Source organism: Schistocerca cancellata, chromosome 3 (assembly GCF_023864275.1).
Source record: "Schistocerca cancellata isolate TAMUIC-IGC-003103 chromosome 3, iqSchCanc2.1, whole genome shotgun sequence".
Taxonomy (NCBI): Eukaryota; Metazoa; Arthropoda; class Insecta; order Orthoptera; family Acrididae; genus Schistocerca; species Schistocerca cancellata.
Genome location: NC_064628.1, coordinates 414,584,688 through 414,600,148, shown reverse-complemented (window position 1 = coordinate 414,600,148; position 15,461 = coordinate 414,584,688). Strand labels below are relative to the sequence as shown.

Below are 15,461 nucleotides of genomic sequence, written 5' to 3'. Positions count from 1 at the left end.
TATATATATATATATGAAATAAAAAATAAATAAAAGATGGATAAAGTGTATACTATGTAAGCAGCATATCCCGGGTTCGAGTCCCGGTCGGTGCACACATTTTCAACTGTCCGAAAGAACAGATACCATCTTCATATATATATATAGTTAAGACTCACCTGCAATTTGACCATCTTCTTCTATGCGGATGCACAAACAGTGCCCGTACATTTACGGGAATCGGCGGTAAAGCCGCGAGTAAGGAGTATGATGGGCGCCGGCACGGTAGCTCAGTGTGTTCTGTCAGTGAGCTGGTTGGCCTCTGTAATAAAAAACTGAGTGAAAGCATCAACAACGAACTTGAACGGATGCCATGTGACGTCCGCAACGACCAAACACAACGATCAGCACCGAACAGAACGTAAAATAAATAAAAAATAAATAAAAGATGGATAGAGTGTATGCTATGTAAGCAGGATATCCCGGGTTCGAGTCCCGCTCGGTGCACACATTTTGAACTGTCCCCGTTGGCTTATATCAACGCCTGTATGCAGCTAAGGGTATTCATTTCATTGTAATTTCAAATAGTAGTTCTGTTTATCCGAATGCACATGTTTGATGAGTATTTTCATGTCATATGAAGGAACGTAACTTGGAAATCCAGTACTCAATCTTTTTTTTCTGCATTTCAGACATTTGAAACACGTGCAGATGGAGAGACAGAAAGATTAAACTTTACGGCACAAAAAGAGCCGACATTCGAAAACATACTAGAGAAGATAGACAGCCGAGGGAGATTCCAAGTTCGGCTGAACCTTGTTTACGTTTGTCTGTCCGTACTGTTGTGCACCATGCCTAGTCACATGTTCGTTTTGTCAATGGTGATTCCAGACCACTGGTGTCACGTTCCTGGGAGACCTGAGAATATCAGCGTCGAGAAGTGGAAGGAGATGACAATACCACCGTAAGAACCAGCTGAGATCATGCAGCACCTTTTTTCGTGTTATCGTGTAGTACTAATATTGCTTGATTCCACAAAACATGTAAGATGCAAAACTTAGCCAAAATATATTCAAAGATGTTTTTCAGTACTGTTAACGTTAATAAAATAAATGTCATTTTATGTTCTCGCAGGGATGGCAAGTCGTACAGTAAATGTTCCATGTACAAAGATTTTGACAAGAGAAATGAGACAGTTGCATGCCAGGATGGTTGGGAATACGATACGACGTGGTTTTCACTCACTATACCATCTCAAGAAAATTGGGTGTGTGAGAAGAAGATTATAGTCAGCAATACTCTGGCCACCGTCCAAGGGCTTTCTGTGATAATAGGTCTTGCCATCTGCTACATAGGTGACAGGTCAGTATGACTAACAATAAATATAGTTTCTTTCTTACACTTGGCATCTTTCTTACTCACACGTGAGCTGAACTTGTGATAAAAACTACAGGTGCCGAACAAATATATGGAAAGACCAAAAACACAATACATTACCATGTCTAATACAGTGTAGGAAACCCTTTGACATTCAAAACGATTTCCTGTTGTCTCGGATGGATAAATACAGGTCCTGTACGGATTTCAAAGGAATCTTACACCATTCTTCCTGCAAAATAGTGACAAGCGTAGGTAACGGAGATGGATAGCGATCATGCACCCTTTTCTCAAAAGTAGACATAAAAAGTTCAGTAATACTGAGATACTGTAGTAGCCAGGGAAGATGCGACAGTTCATCCTCATGCTCACAGAAAGAGCTCTGAACAATGCGATCTGTGTGGCCAGGAGCCCTATCGTCTTGAACACGGCATCACCACTGAGGAACAAACATTGTTGCTAAGCCAAAATGATGGTACAATAATTGGCTGTAATGCGACTTTGCAGAGTAACAATGCGCCCTATGAAATGTAGCAGCCCAGATAATCATCAAAGCCCTGCCATTCTGATGTAATAAAATAAGAATTATGTTGTTATTCAATGGAAAAGATTGAGATTTCGTGTATTGTTTTATCAATCACAATTGGCGTAAGAATTATGGATTGACCATTGTCATAAGATACTGCATTATGAAATGTGAATAGCCTTTACTTGCAGTTTCGCGTGGCTTGAGGCACTCACAGCTCGTGTGCTCTTGATAAAGAAATTGCATTATCGTCTTTCTAATTACATCATGATCGTAGATACGATCATGCCCGGTTCTGAAGTTACTGTTATGACAAAACAATTTCCTAAGGGACCAGAAAGTTCTTAAGGGCGCAAAAACAACTGTAACATCACACAAAAGGGGAATTCAATATTAAAGCTGATGCAAGAAGACGATAAAACAGTTTTTGGGTCTAGTTTAGCAGGGGATACAAACCGTCGGCTTTGAACAATGACGTCATTCCCTAGTCATAGATAGTAATGTCTTCACTTCGAGGCATACATAATAAATGAGTTCTGTGTTCCGGATAAGCGCTATCATTGTACATTAAAATAATTATTCATAATGATATTGAGGTAATTCGGAGTATTAGTTTGTTATTGTAGAACAATTTTTAATCTTATTTTCGTTTATAGAAATGGATTTGCCTGTTTGTGGGTATGTAATTTTCGTTACTGTCTGTCTAGACGAGCTTCGGTTATTCCTCGATATTTCCGTGTGGTAAGCTCACTTTTCCATTTGCTTCTTTCACTGTATTTCACAATTTTGACATATTTCGCAGTTTTATTCCACCAATATGTGTGCTTTCGTGTTGTGAAGTACGTAATAGAAATTTCTCGGCTGTCGATCTTCTTTCGTTTCCCAGCACTAGTATCAGTTCGACATTTTCGAATGTCTACTTGCTATATTACAGGCGAAACCCCCGACACAATTAAATTTTGTATCCCGTCCTTCACTTCGCCTTTACACTGACACTATATATGTCAATTCGCGAGCAAGATACAAATGTTGCGTATAGCTATATGGCTCAAGTAACGAATGGGATACTATTAGCGTCGAAGGCAACAAGAAAACTGTACCCCATAGTGAAGTACGGGATGCAAATTGTACATGTGTCGTCTTCTTGTCTCCGCCTTTCGTAGCGACACAGCTGAACCTAAGACAGCCATGCATAGCACCCACCCACCTCCCCAGGAGTCGGAACTCCCGCACCCATTAGAAGATACAGATGCTTCAGTAGCTGATAAGTGTTTTTTGGCTTTTAAAAAAAAAACTCACGAGATAGAATAAACTGATCCTACTTTATTAAGCAATCAATAAAAAAACTAAACTAAAACATAACAGCAAAAGCGAAAATGGTAAACTGAAAATAGAATAGATTACGAAGACAATACCAAAGTGACCAGGACAAGGCAGAGTGACCCAGAGAATCCCAGAGTGTCCCAGAGAATCCCAGAGTGACCCAGAGAGCATCCCAGAGTGCCCCAGGGAGTTACAACACTAAGAAGAATCGCTTCTTGGCTTTTGACAAGATCAATGTGTAGTTCCCTTTCAACAAGTGAAACACAAAGGTTAAATAAACAATCAAAACATATAAAATGAAACAGGTTGCAAATGTAACGTACGTGTATTTCCACCTATTCGTTACCAGTGTACATATATCGAGGTCAATGGAAGTCTGGTACACTTATATTACATACGTAGGTCCTTCTGTCATCAGTAATACTGATATGTACGTAAGAAAAGACTGTTAGTAATAGCGGAGACGAAATAACCAGCACATCTACAATTTGTATCCCGTGTTCCACTTAGGGTTTACTGAAGCGGAGGATACGTCGTTCAGGTGAAGAACAGGACAGTAATGCTAGTGAAAACGAAGAAATCGCCTTACGACAAACTCGTATTCCGGACTGTACTTAAGCAACACACTTCGAATGAGCTTTTAATTTGTATCGGGTGTTTCATTTGCGGTTTAGTGAAGCAGGGGATACATAGTTCAAGTGAACAACAGGACAGCAATGCTAGTTGAAACTAAGAAATCGACTACGCTGTACTTGTATCCCGTACTGCACTAAAGCAATACAGTTCGAAAGACTTTCGAGATACAACTGACATACATGTAACGTGATGTATTCTTTGCTAGTAACATATTTCATTCATTTCTTTCCATTGTATTTTGCGGAGAAATACTGAGATACAAACACGCGATATCGTTAAAGTGAAAATACTACTGGCCCTTATATATGTGAGGTACAGTTTTTCTCTCTGGCATTCCTTTGTTTCTGAACATTCTTCTCAGTTCTTTCATCTTTGTAATACATGCTCTCTGGCGAATTCTGACGTCATTTGTCAAAACCAACGGGTTGTATCCCCTGCTAAACTACACCCCAGTTTTTTTAAATGTAACACGCGCATTGGACTGCTGATCTTGGTGTCTGTAACCTTAGCAAAATGCACAGTTAAAATGAAAATAATACTAAGGAGATGATAGGAATGAGCACTGCTAAATGATTTACTATTTCCAGAAAAAAATTTGTTAAAACTAAAACATATATCGTACCTTACGCTTAGTACAACAATGAAGGAAAATTTTTATGTCCGTTTCATGTCCATTGAGCGCTTTTTATATAGCCATTGCCCTCTTCAGTCGCTCGTGCGTCGTCAGGATAAGTTATAACAGTTCTTCTTTTTACACTTCACTCAAACCTAGACGGAACACCTTTTTATACATTCAGTAAAAATTCGATCAGACAGCCACAAATCTGCTTCCGTCTTACTTAAGAAAAACAGTACAAGTGTTTAGCGCTCAGGGCTTCATTTTTTCTCCAGCGAACAAAATAGTGAACGATCGCATATCGATCCGTATTCTTCTGTTTATATTGCCACCAAAAGACGACGAATTACATAATTTAGGAAATTCCACCGTTGCTGTGCGGCGCCTTATTATACATTAATCATACTTTATAAACAAGTATTCGCCTTCTGGCTGAAAGTGTTAACTATTTGCTGTTTTAATGAAGCCAAAAATAGCGAATATCACATCGTTTAACTCTTGGGAAGTAAACTCGGCCAGAAGTTTGAAACAGTGTGAAACAAGACACATCCGACCAAATGACTTTCTTCCATTGTTCCTCTGTTCAGTTATGTGGCTTCGGCGCCACTGTTTTCTGGTACGAAAAAATGGTTTAAATGGTTCTCAGCACTATGGAACTTAACTTCTGAGGTCATCAGTCCCCTAGAACTTAGAACTACTTAAACCTAACTAACCTAAGGACAGCACACACATCCATGTCCGAGGCAGGATTCGAACCTGCGACCGTAGTGGTCGCGCAGTTCCAGACTGTAGCGCCTAGAACCGCTCGGCCACCCCGGCCGGCCTTTTGTGTTACGGGTATCTGCATCACTTACGAGTGAGTCTGTAATTTCATTTCACCCTACGAGTTGCTTTTGCGCTGACAGGGTTCGCTAGTGCGACATTCAGTTCTGCAGTGACTTTTGCAGCTGTCGCCTTCTTATTATTCGTCACAGCCCTTTTCGACTACCGTCTGTCACGATCACCCGACACACCCTTTCGTGCGCGTTGTGACTCAGCGGGTGGTGTTCCCCCGCCTTCACTGTATGCGGTACGAATCTTCGATAGCTGCCCCTTGAAATCCCAAACACTTTAGCTCCCTTGGTTAAGGAAAACCCCGTCATACGAGCACCAACAATGTGCCCACGAACGAATTCACTTAGCTTCAACATAGTGCACTCACAACTACACAGAACACAGCTCTGAACACGACTGACAGAAGCAGTGAATTGAGGACATTGTAAAGGTGCCGTTCGTGGTCAAAGACAACTGCGCAACCTGTTAAGGGGCTCCGGAACGCCCTATACTTGCAATGTTAAAATAACGCTTATAAATTACATCTTTCCTCACAAGGTATTTGAGGTAGGAAGTTGAACTTTTTACAGATTATTTATTGGAATGTGGGCTACAACTTAACACAGGGATTTTACAAAATTTTAGTTCAGTTATTAAAGATGATATTTTTTCAATTGTAATGAAAATTCACAACATTTTTTTGCAATTTTTTATTTATATATTCAAAAATATACAGTTGTTTGTAAAAAGGCTGTGTTAAATTATGCAGAAGGTACTGTGTAACATTTACTGAAAGTTTGAAACAAATATGTTTGGAAGATCCTTAGAAAACATGTAATTAGTATGAGAAAATAAAAGTTTTGGGAATCGAGCGACAAAGATTGGATTAACTTTTTAGTGCATTCCAGGTCCATAGGATGGATTATCTTCATCCTCTGCAAACTCCTCCTCCAGCTTCCTCTTGTTCCTCCTCCAGTTTACTCTCGCTTGTATTTCTAGACTCTTTACAGCCCTGTCTGCAGTCCGAAGGCGTTCCTTGTCTAAAGCAAGCATCGCTCGTACCATGTTAGAACCTATCTTCATTCCCATATTTGGCTTTCCAACATTTCTCCTTTTCTTAAAAGCCTTCAGAGGATTTCTAATAACTTTACTTTTACTCGTTATTATACTTCAACAAAACAGAGACTCAAGAAACAGAATTAATTACGAATATTTTCGAGATAACGACAGAGTAAATAAACATGAAACAATCGACAATCACACCAGCGATATATATTGAACAATCACATATTTTATCTCACATCACTAAAATGTACCTAATGAACACGGACGTTAATAATAACACCATTTGACAGCAGTTTATCAGCGCCACAGTGGGTCACGCCCATGTAGAACACATTTCAAAAAAAATTTAAAAATAGTTGTAGTCTTCGGAATTGAATAAATTATATATCTATTAAAAGGTAATAGTCTGCAGATTCAGAAAACGCAAAAAAGTAAAAATTGAACTTTTCATGATTTTGAGCCTTTCCGAAGCCCCTTAAGCTTGTCTATCATCTGCGTTTGTGTTCAAGCACGCATTTCTGTCTGTGTTTCCATACTTTTGTTGAGCTCCTACACATCGTGTTACCACAATAAACTGCACCCAATGAGCAGAACTGTTTTTTACACAGAGAGTTTCTCGTCTGCTTCGATTCCTTTGGTGTGTAGCCGATGTTCCCGGCGGAGAAACTGAAGAAAATGACGCATGATATATTGGAACGGAAATATGTACCATTCTGCAGGGTATCAGGGCAGTTGCGAATCTGGGGGATACGAGCAAGGAGACCAAGCAGCAGCCGGCCGGAGTGGCCGAGCGGTTCTAGGTCTGGAACCGCGCGATCGCTACGGTCGCAGGTTAGAATCCTGCGTCGGGCATGGATGTGTGTGATGTGCTTATGTTAGTTAGGTTTAAGTATTTCTACGTTCTAGGGGACTGATGACCACAGCAGTTAAGTCGCATAGTGCTCAGAGCCATTTTAACCATGAGATGAACTTGCCGTCCATCTTGGAACAGTTCCAGAAGTTAAAATAGTTATTAGAAAATTATAAGCACTTATTCGAAGCAACTTAGGTAGGGCCAGAATTTCAAGCGGATATTTCACTCAAGCAGTCCGCAGGCCTAAATTATATCGTGCAAAGCCTTTCTGCTGGCAATGCGTGACACAATAAAGGCTGAGTTAAATAATACAGCAATTAGTGGTAATGGCATCAGTTCGGCTAGATAGTGAGCTACGCATATGGTCGTCGTAAAGAAATCAAACGACGCCATCTGAATTTTGCGGTGATTATCAGACCAAGATTAACACGCAATCCTAATTTCTCGTCCAGACTTAGCGGGGGCAGTGGTTTTCAATGGCTGATTTGAAGAACGAACACTATGATTTACCTCTAGACGCAGACACGCGCTATTTGGATTGCCAGTACAAGAGGTTGCCTAATGGGATTGCCTCCACACCAGAAATTTTCCAAACATTCACGCAGCAACTAACTCATGGTATTCCTGACGTGTGTAAACTATATGGATAACGTCTGGATGATGGGTACTGCTAGGGAAGAGAACATGAAGACGTTACAAACACTATTTCAGTGGGTTCCAATGCACCCTAGTAAAATGCAAGTACTTTGCACCACCTGTGCAGTATTGGGGCATATGTTAAGCAGAAAAGGGATCACACCAACAGCGGAGCACATTGACGCGATCGAAAACCTGCCGACCCCGTAAAACTTATAGGAATTGCAATCTTTTCTGAGTAAAGTGCACTGTTACACAAAGTTCATTTCCCAGGCAGCTCACCTCACGCATCTACTGAAGAAAGGTGTTCCGCTCGTTTGGCCGCCGAGAGCTGGCTGAAACCCGAAATGAAAGGTTTGAGATATTTAGCGTGTCGTGGAACATACATCGGAAAAACAGATTAGAGGCCATAGGAGAGAGAGTGTTCATTGCAGCTAACGAAAATATTGTCTCTATTGAGGTCGAAGTTGAGTATGACAATGAAGTTGTCTGGTCGGGTATAACAGGTGTAGGTGAAACCAAGTTAATTTTTGATCTTTTTATCGGCCACCCGAATCTGCTGTAACAGTTCAAAAGTCGTTCAAATACAGTCTACCTTCAGCAGCGCTTAAATACCTAGGTCATACAGTATTAGTAGGAGGCGACTTTAACTTAACCAGTGTAGACGGGGCTGTCTGTGAATTCATTGCGGGGTACAGACAGTCGTGCCAAGTTCTTTTGAACACTTTTTCTGGAAACTGTCTTGAGCAATTAGTTCGGGAGTCTACACACAATGAAAATATCTTAGACCTTTTTGCTACAAATAGGCCGGACTTCATCGATAACGTCGGTATAGAAACGGGGATTAGCGATCATGATGTCAGCACAGAAACTATGGTTAAGAAAAAAAATAAATTACTCAAGAAGGCTAGGTGAGTGTGTGTGCTAGAAAGAGCTGATAAACAGTTGTTGGCAACTCACGTAGACAGTGTACTGACATCACTTAGTTCCAGTAAGACGGACTTAGAGCAATTATGGGCAAAGTTTAAGCAGACTGTAAATCGGGGTCCGGAGAGTTATGTTCCTGGTATGTGGAGTAGGGATGGAAAAATGGTTCAAATGGCTCTGAGCACTATGGGACTTAACATCTGTGGTCATCAGTCCCCTAGAACTTAGAACTACTTAAACCTAACTAACCAAAGGATATCACACACATCCATGCCCGAGGCAGGATTCGAACCTGCGACCGTAGCGGCCACGCGGTTCCAGACTGAAGCGCCTAGAATCGCACGGCCACACCGGCCGGCCAGGAATGGAAAAGACCCAGCACGGTTTAATAACGAAATTCGGAAAATGATGAAGAAGCAGAGGCTGTTGCACCCTCAGTTCAAAAGAGAACGCACAAAGGACGACAAGCAAAGGTTAGTATAGATTCGTGCGCCTGTGAAAAGATCTATGCAGTCTGATGTGTGAGTTGAAGGCAGCAAAACGAAAGCCGAAGTTTTAAATTTCGCGTTCAAGAACTCGTTGACGCAGAAGAATCGTACAAACAAACCGCCATTTGACCATCGGACACACTCCCGTATAGACGACATAGTGATAAGCATCCCTGGCGTAGAGACACATCTGAAAGATTTGGAAGCCAGGTCCGGATGGAATACCAGTTCAGTTTTACAAAGAATACTCTACAGTGTTAGCCCTTACCCAACTTGCACTTATCGAGAATCTTTTGCCCAGCGCAAAGTCTTAAGCGGCTGGAAAAAAAGCGTAGGTGACTTCTGTATACAAGAAAGGTAAAAGAACGGACCTGCAGAATTATAGTCCAATTACCCTAACTTCAATTTTCTGCAGAATCTTTGAAGATATTCTTAGTTCGAAAACAACAAATTTTCTTGAGTCGAGAAGCTTACGTCCACGGAACAGCATAGTTTCAGAAAGCAACGTTCGTGTGAAATTCAGCTTACCTTTCCCTCACACGATACGCTTGAAAACAGGGAGATTCCATATTTCTAAATTTCGGAAAGCATTTGGCACTGTGTCCCATTGTAGATTGTTAAGGAAGATATAAACATGTGGAATAGGTTCACAGATATGCGAATGGCTTGAAGACGTTTTAAGCTATAGAACTTAGTGTGTTGTCCTCGACGGGGAGTGTTCATCAGAGGCAGGGAATAGTGACAGAGCCGCTGATGTTTTGTATAAACATAAATGATATGGCGAACATGGCGGGCAGCAGCCTGCTGTTGTATGTTGATGATGCTATGGTGTACGGTAAGGTATCGAAGTTGAGTGACTGTAGGAATATACAAGATGACTTAGAAAAAATGTGTAGTTAATGTGATGAACGGCAGCTACCTCTAAATTTGTAAAAACGTAAGTTATTCGGGTGAGTAGGAAGAAAAAACCGTAATGTATATAGTATTGCTGGTGTCCTGATTGCCACAGTCAAGTCGTTTAAATAGCTGGGCGTAACAATGCAAAGTGATATGAAATGGAACGAGCATATGAGAGCCGTGGTAGGGAAGGCGACTGGTCGAATTCGCTTTATTGCAGAATTTTAGGAAAGATTGGTTTACCTGTAAAGGAGACCGCATATAGGACGCAGGTGGGACCTATTCTTGAGTACTGTTCGAGTGTTTGGGCTCCCTACCAGGTCGAATTGAAGGAACACATCGAAGCAATTTAGTGACTGGGAGCTAGATTTGTTACCGATAGGTTCGAATGACACGTAAGTGTTCTGGAGATGCTTTGGGTACTCAAGTGGTAATCCTTGGTGGGAAGGCAACAGTAGAAACACTACTGAGAAAATTTAGAGAACTGGCATTTGACTGCTGAAAGATTCTACAGACGTCAATATACATTGAGCGACAGGACCACGAAGACAGGGTTCATACGGAGGCATAGAGACAGTCGTTTTCCCCTCTCTCTATTTGCGAGTGGAACAGGAGAGGAATTGGCAAGTAGTGGTACACTGTATCCCCTGACGTTCGATATACAGTGACTTACGGGGCTTCTTTCAGTTGAAAACACGCTTGTGGTTCGCCCTGTACTTAGCGATGTTCACACTGGACAAGATCCTGACATTGGCAACTGACGCACCACAATTTGGTACTGGGGTCATCCTCTTGTATAAGAAAGCTGATGGTTCAGAAAAACACTCTGGCAGGCGTAGCAAAATTATTCACAAATTGAGGCGGTTGTGTTGGACATCGTGTAAGGTGTCAAAAAATTCCGCGTTTTCCTGTACGTGGGAATAAGTTCCAGTTACTTACGGAGCACAATCCCAAAACAAATGGTTCAAATGGCTCTGAGCACTATGGGACTTAACTTCTGAGGTCACCAGTCCCCTAGAACTTAGAACTACTTAAACCTAACTAACCTAAGGACATCACACACAGGATTCGATCCCGCGACCGTAGCGGTCGCACGGTTCCAGACTGTAGCGCCTAGAGCCGCTCGGCCATCCCGGCCGGCAGCACAATCCCCTCGTTTCCCTTCTTGGCTCACATGCTCCCCTTCCCAACAAAACAGCACAACATTTGCAACGTTGGGCTCTGTTCTTTATCAGTTACCATTATAACATTCATTTTCAGTCCGCTGAATAGCGTGTAAATACCGATCCATTATCATGCCTCCCCACAGGCCCTAATGTTCTGTTTGACCACATGGAAGGAGTGTGTTTTAGCCTAGATGAGACTATGTGCTACACCTGACAATGTTTCCCATTCATCTCTTATGAACCATCCAGGACTCCCTCCTGTGTAGCTTTGTTTGAGTTGTGCTAAGTGGTTGGCCACAGTCTTCCAACATAAAAAAATTAGACGTGGTGTTACAAAAGTATTTTGCTTTGAGAAGCAGGCTTAATGTTGTTCAGGGAATGATGTTATTGATACAGAGAATGCTAAATGTCACATCGTTATTCCACCTCTGCTATGTGATCACATCCTTCAGTTACTACGTATATCACTCTGCGCGATGCCAAGGATGAAAGCTTCAGCACAAAGCCACGTGTACTGGCCGGGGCCGGATGACACAATAAAGTACACAGTGTGCACATGCTCTCAGATCTGTGCTCACAACCAAGCCTAGTAAGGAAATGTTCTCCCCATGACTCCAGCCTGAGCACCCTTGGAAGAGGTTGCACAACGACTTTGCTGACCCTTTTCAGTGCTCAGGGTGGTTATTGATGGAGGATGCACTCCGGTTTTCCTTATGTGGCCGGAGTCTCTATTACAAGAGTACATATTATAGTCAGAACAGTAGGCACCATTTTCACTATAGAGGGAGCTCATTACACGTTAATAACCGACAGCTGACCTCAATTATTCCCACCAGGAGTTGCAGCTCCCTTCCGCACACTCTCAAGGATTTGCTGCATTTGGCCTGTGGGCCCTTAGTCTAAGTCACACAACCCACTAACAGCAGAGTGCAACAGTGGGGGCTCACACGCTCGGCCAGAAGCCGGGATGAGCGCTGGACGTAATTCTTGGCCACAAAGGGCGCCAAATATTCCTTGCCACAGTCGGGCAGGAGCACCTGATTCGTCACTGAAACCAGATGCGCCCACGTTATATGCAGGAGTCCTCCCGAGGCCTTGAAGCAGTGTAGGAAATCTCCAGCCCCGCCGTTCTTGGTGACCACGGGTTTGAGACATCCCTGTCAATTCTCAGCGTTCCTTGGTATGCATTCTGGACACTGCCACAGCGCTGTTAAGACCTCCGCCCATGCCATCAATATTTAACTGGTGCAGGACTGGCAACCCATGGAGGTCGCTAATAGTCTCAATGCCTCATCATCAGCGACAGTGTCGAGTGGAGAGGACAACAAATGATCACACCATATCGATGGAAGCTACAGCAACTGAGATGCCTTTGGAGCAACTGGCAGGACTACTCATACAGTCTTCCCCAATGTCGCAGCAGACAAAACACAAGTGTGCTCATTCCCAACATGATGTGCCTACTACAAGGCACTGTCCAGAGTTTCTCGGTTTCGTGGTCACATTGCAAGCAATGTGGAAACAATGTTAGTTGGCAAGACCCTCTGGTTGCACTGCCAGGGTGAAAGTATGCACATGTTCCTTGGCCAGTTGTGTTTCTGGTAACCGATGTTACTATTGGGACACAGTGACTCGATTGTTCTGAGTTATTCTCTCCAGATTTTGTTGGTAGACACTGAGTAGTCCATTCGGTCTTTTTTGGCCGATTACTGTTTTCCAGAAAAACCACTAGTTGCACTCCTTCACCTGGCTAGTGTGCCACAAAAAATCCATCTTGGACTCTACACTTAGCACAAGTGACTTGGTAACCATGAAGCCTGAGACGTATTCCCAGGTTCGCCCTCTGTCATTGCGATCTGATAGGGCTGGAGGCACCCAGAAGGTCAACTGGCTGCGGAAAACCTAGAAGGATGAGTGGCCTGGCAGCCAATCAGCCTGGGCTTCAGTCTTCATGGGATCTGTACCTGCCATCCTTTATTGCCTAGTAAGGACAGTTGGGTCTTTAACATCAAGCAGGTATGATGGAGAACACCCAATAGCACAAGAACCTACGTCTCCCATCTGGGGTTTTATACTTAGGACAATTGGGCTAGACACACCATCTTGGATCTTCAAACGTCCTCCCACATTAAACTTAGCATAAGTGAGATGTTTTGAATTTCCTGCCATCTTACACATTGGGCAATTCTGATGAGAACAACCTCACCGAACAGTTTACAGTAACTCACTTTCTGCCCTACCTTCCTATTCACAACGAATTCTACGCCCGTTATACCATTTACTCTTTTGTTGATATTACCCTATATTTATCTGACCAGAAATCTTTGTCTTCTTTCCATTGCAGTTAACTGACCTCCGCTATATCTAGATTTTGCCTTTGCAGATTTTCTAGCTTCCCCAGCACGTTCAAACTTCTGACATTCAACGCAACGCCTCGGTTAACGTTATGCTTTAGTTGATTGTTCGAACTTTTCTCATGGTCATCTTCCTTCACAGACAGGTAAGAGACCAACTAATAAACTTAGACACAGTAAAACTGTCTTTTCGCTCGATTGAATGTGGTGCACAGAAAGCCAGAAGTTGTTACCAGCTGGTATAGTTAAAAATACAATGGTGCTCAGTAAATTAAAAATTCTCAATAACTGCATTGACGGTTTAAGGCCTAATTAAAAGTACGTTTCATCAGAAATCCAAACAATTGTTAGAAACAGGTGCAGTTACCAGTTACTTAATTTGTATGTGCTTCTGTGCCTCCTAAGTGTACTTACACTACTGGCCATTAAAATTGCTGCACCACGAAGATGACGTGCTACAGACGCGAAATTAAACCGACAAGAAGAAGATGCTGTGACATGCAAATGATTAGCGTTTCAGGGCATTCACACAAGGTTGGCGCCGGTGGTGACACCTACAACCTGCTGACATGAGGAAAGTTTCCAACCGATTTCTCATACACAAATTGCAGTTGGCCGGAGTTGCCTGGTGAAACGTTGTTGTGTTGTCTCGTGTAAGGAGGAGAAATGCGTACCATCACGTTTCCGACAGTGATAAAGGTCGGATTGTAGCCTATCGCGATTGCGGTTTATCGTATCGCGACATTGCTGGTCGCGTTGGTCGAGATCCAATGACTGTTAGCAGAATAGGAATCGGTGGCTTCAGGAGGGTAATACGGAACGAAGTGCTGGATCCCAACGGCCTCGTATCACTAGCAGTCGAGATGACAGGCATCTTATCCGTAACGGATCGTGCAGCCGCCTCTCGATCCCTGAGTCAACAGATGGGGATATTTGCAAGACAACAACCATCTGCACGAACAGTTCGACGACGTTTGCAGCATCCTGGACTATCAGCTCGGAGACCATGGCTGCGGTTATCCTTGACGCTGCATCACAGACAGGAGCGCCTGCGATGGTGTACTCAACGACGAACCTGGGTGCACGAATGGCAAAACGTCATTTTTCGGATGAATCCAGGTTCCGTTTACAGCACCATGATGGTCGCAACCATGTTTGGCGACATCGCGGTGAACGCCCATTGGAAGCGTGTATTCGTCATCGCCATACTGGCGTATCACCCGGCGTTATGGTATTGGGTGACATTGGTTACACATCTCGGTCACCTCTTGCTCGCATTGACGGCACTTTGAAGATGTGTTACCACCCGTGGCTCTACCCTTCATTCGATCCCTGCGAAACCCTACATTTTAGCAGGATAATGCACGACCGCAGGTTACAGGTTCTGTACGGGCCTTTCTGGATACAGAAAATGTTCGACTGCTGCCCTGGCCAGCACATTCTCCAGATCTCTCACAAATTGAAAACGTCTGGTCAATGGTGGCGGAGCAACTGGCTCGTCACAATACGCCAGTCACTACTCTTGATGAACTGTGGTATCGTGTTGAAGTTGCATGGGCAGCTGTAGCTGTACACGCCATCCAAGCTCTGTCTCAATGCCCAGGCGTATCACACAGGTGGTTGTTCTGGGTACTGATTTCTCAGGATCTATGCACCCAAATTGCGTGAAAATGTATTCACATGTCAGTTCGAGTATAATATATTTGTCCAATGAATACCGGTTTATCATCCGCATTTCTTCTTGGTGTAGTAATTTTAATGGCCAGTAGTGTTACATCTTCCTATTACTCAGTACTGATGCTCTT

At 42.9% G+C, this 15,461-nt stretch overlaps 1 protein-coding gene across 1 annotated transcript in view; it reads left to right on the top strand.

The window, feature by feature from the left end:
• LOC126175162 (solute carrier family 22 member 7-like) overlaps window positions 1-15,461 on the top strand; it is an 89,599-nt gene that overhangs the window by 13,596 nt on the left and 60,542 nt on the right. The window contains exons 2-3 of the mRNA XM_049921747.1: window positions 672-943; window positions 1,114-1,341. Of these exons, the coding sequence (XP_049777704.1) occupies window positions 672-943; window positions 1,114-1,341 (500 nt within the window). The remainder of the gene's footprint in view (window positions 1-671; window positions 944-1,113; window positions 1,342-15,461) is intronic.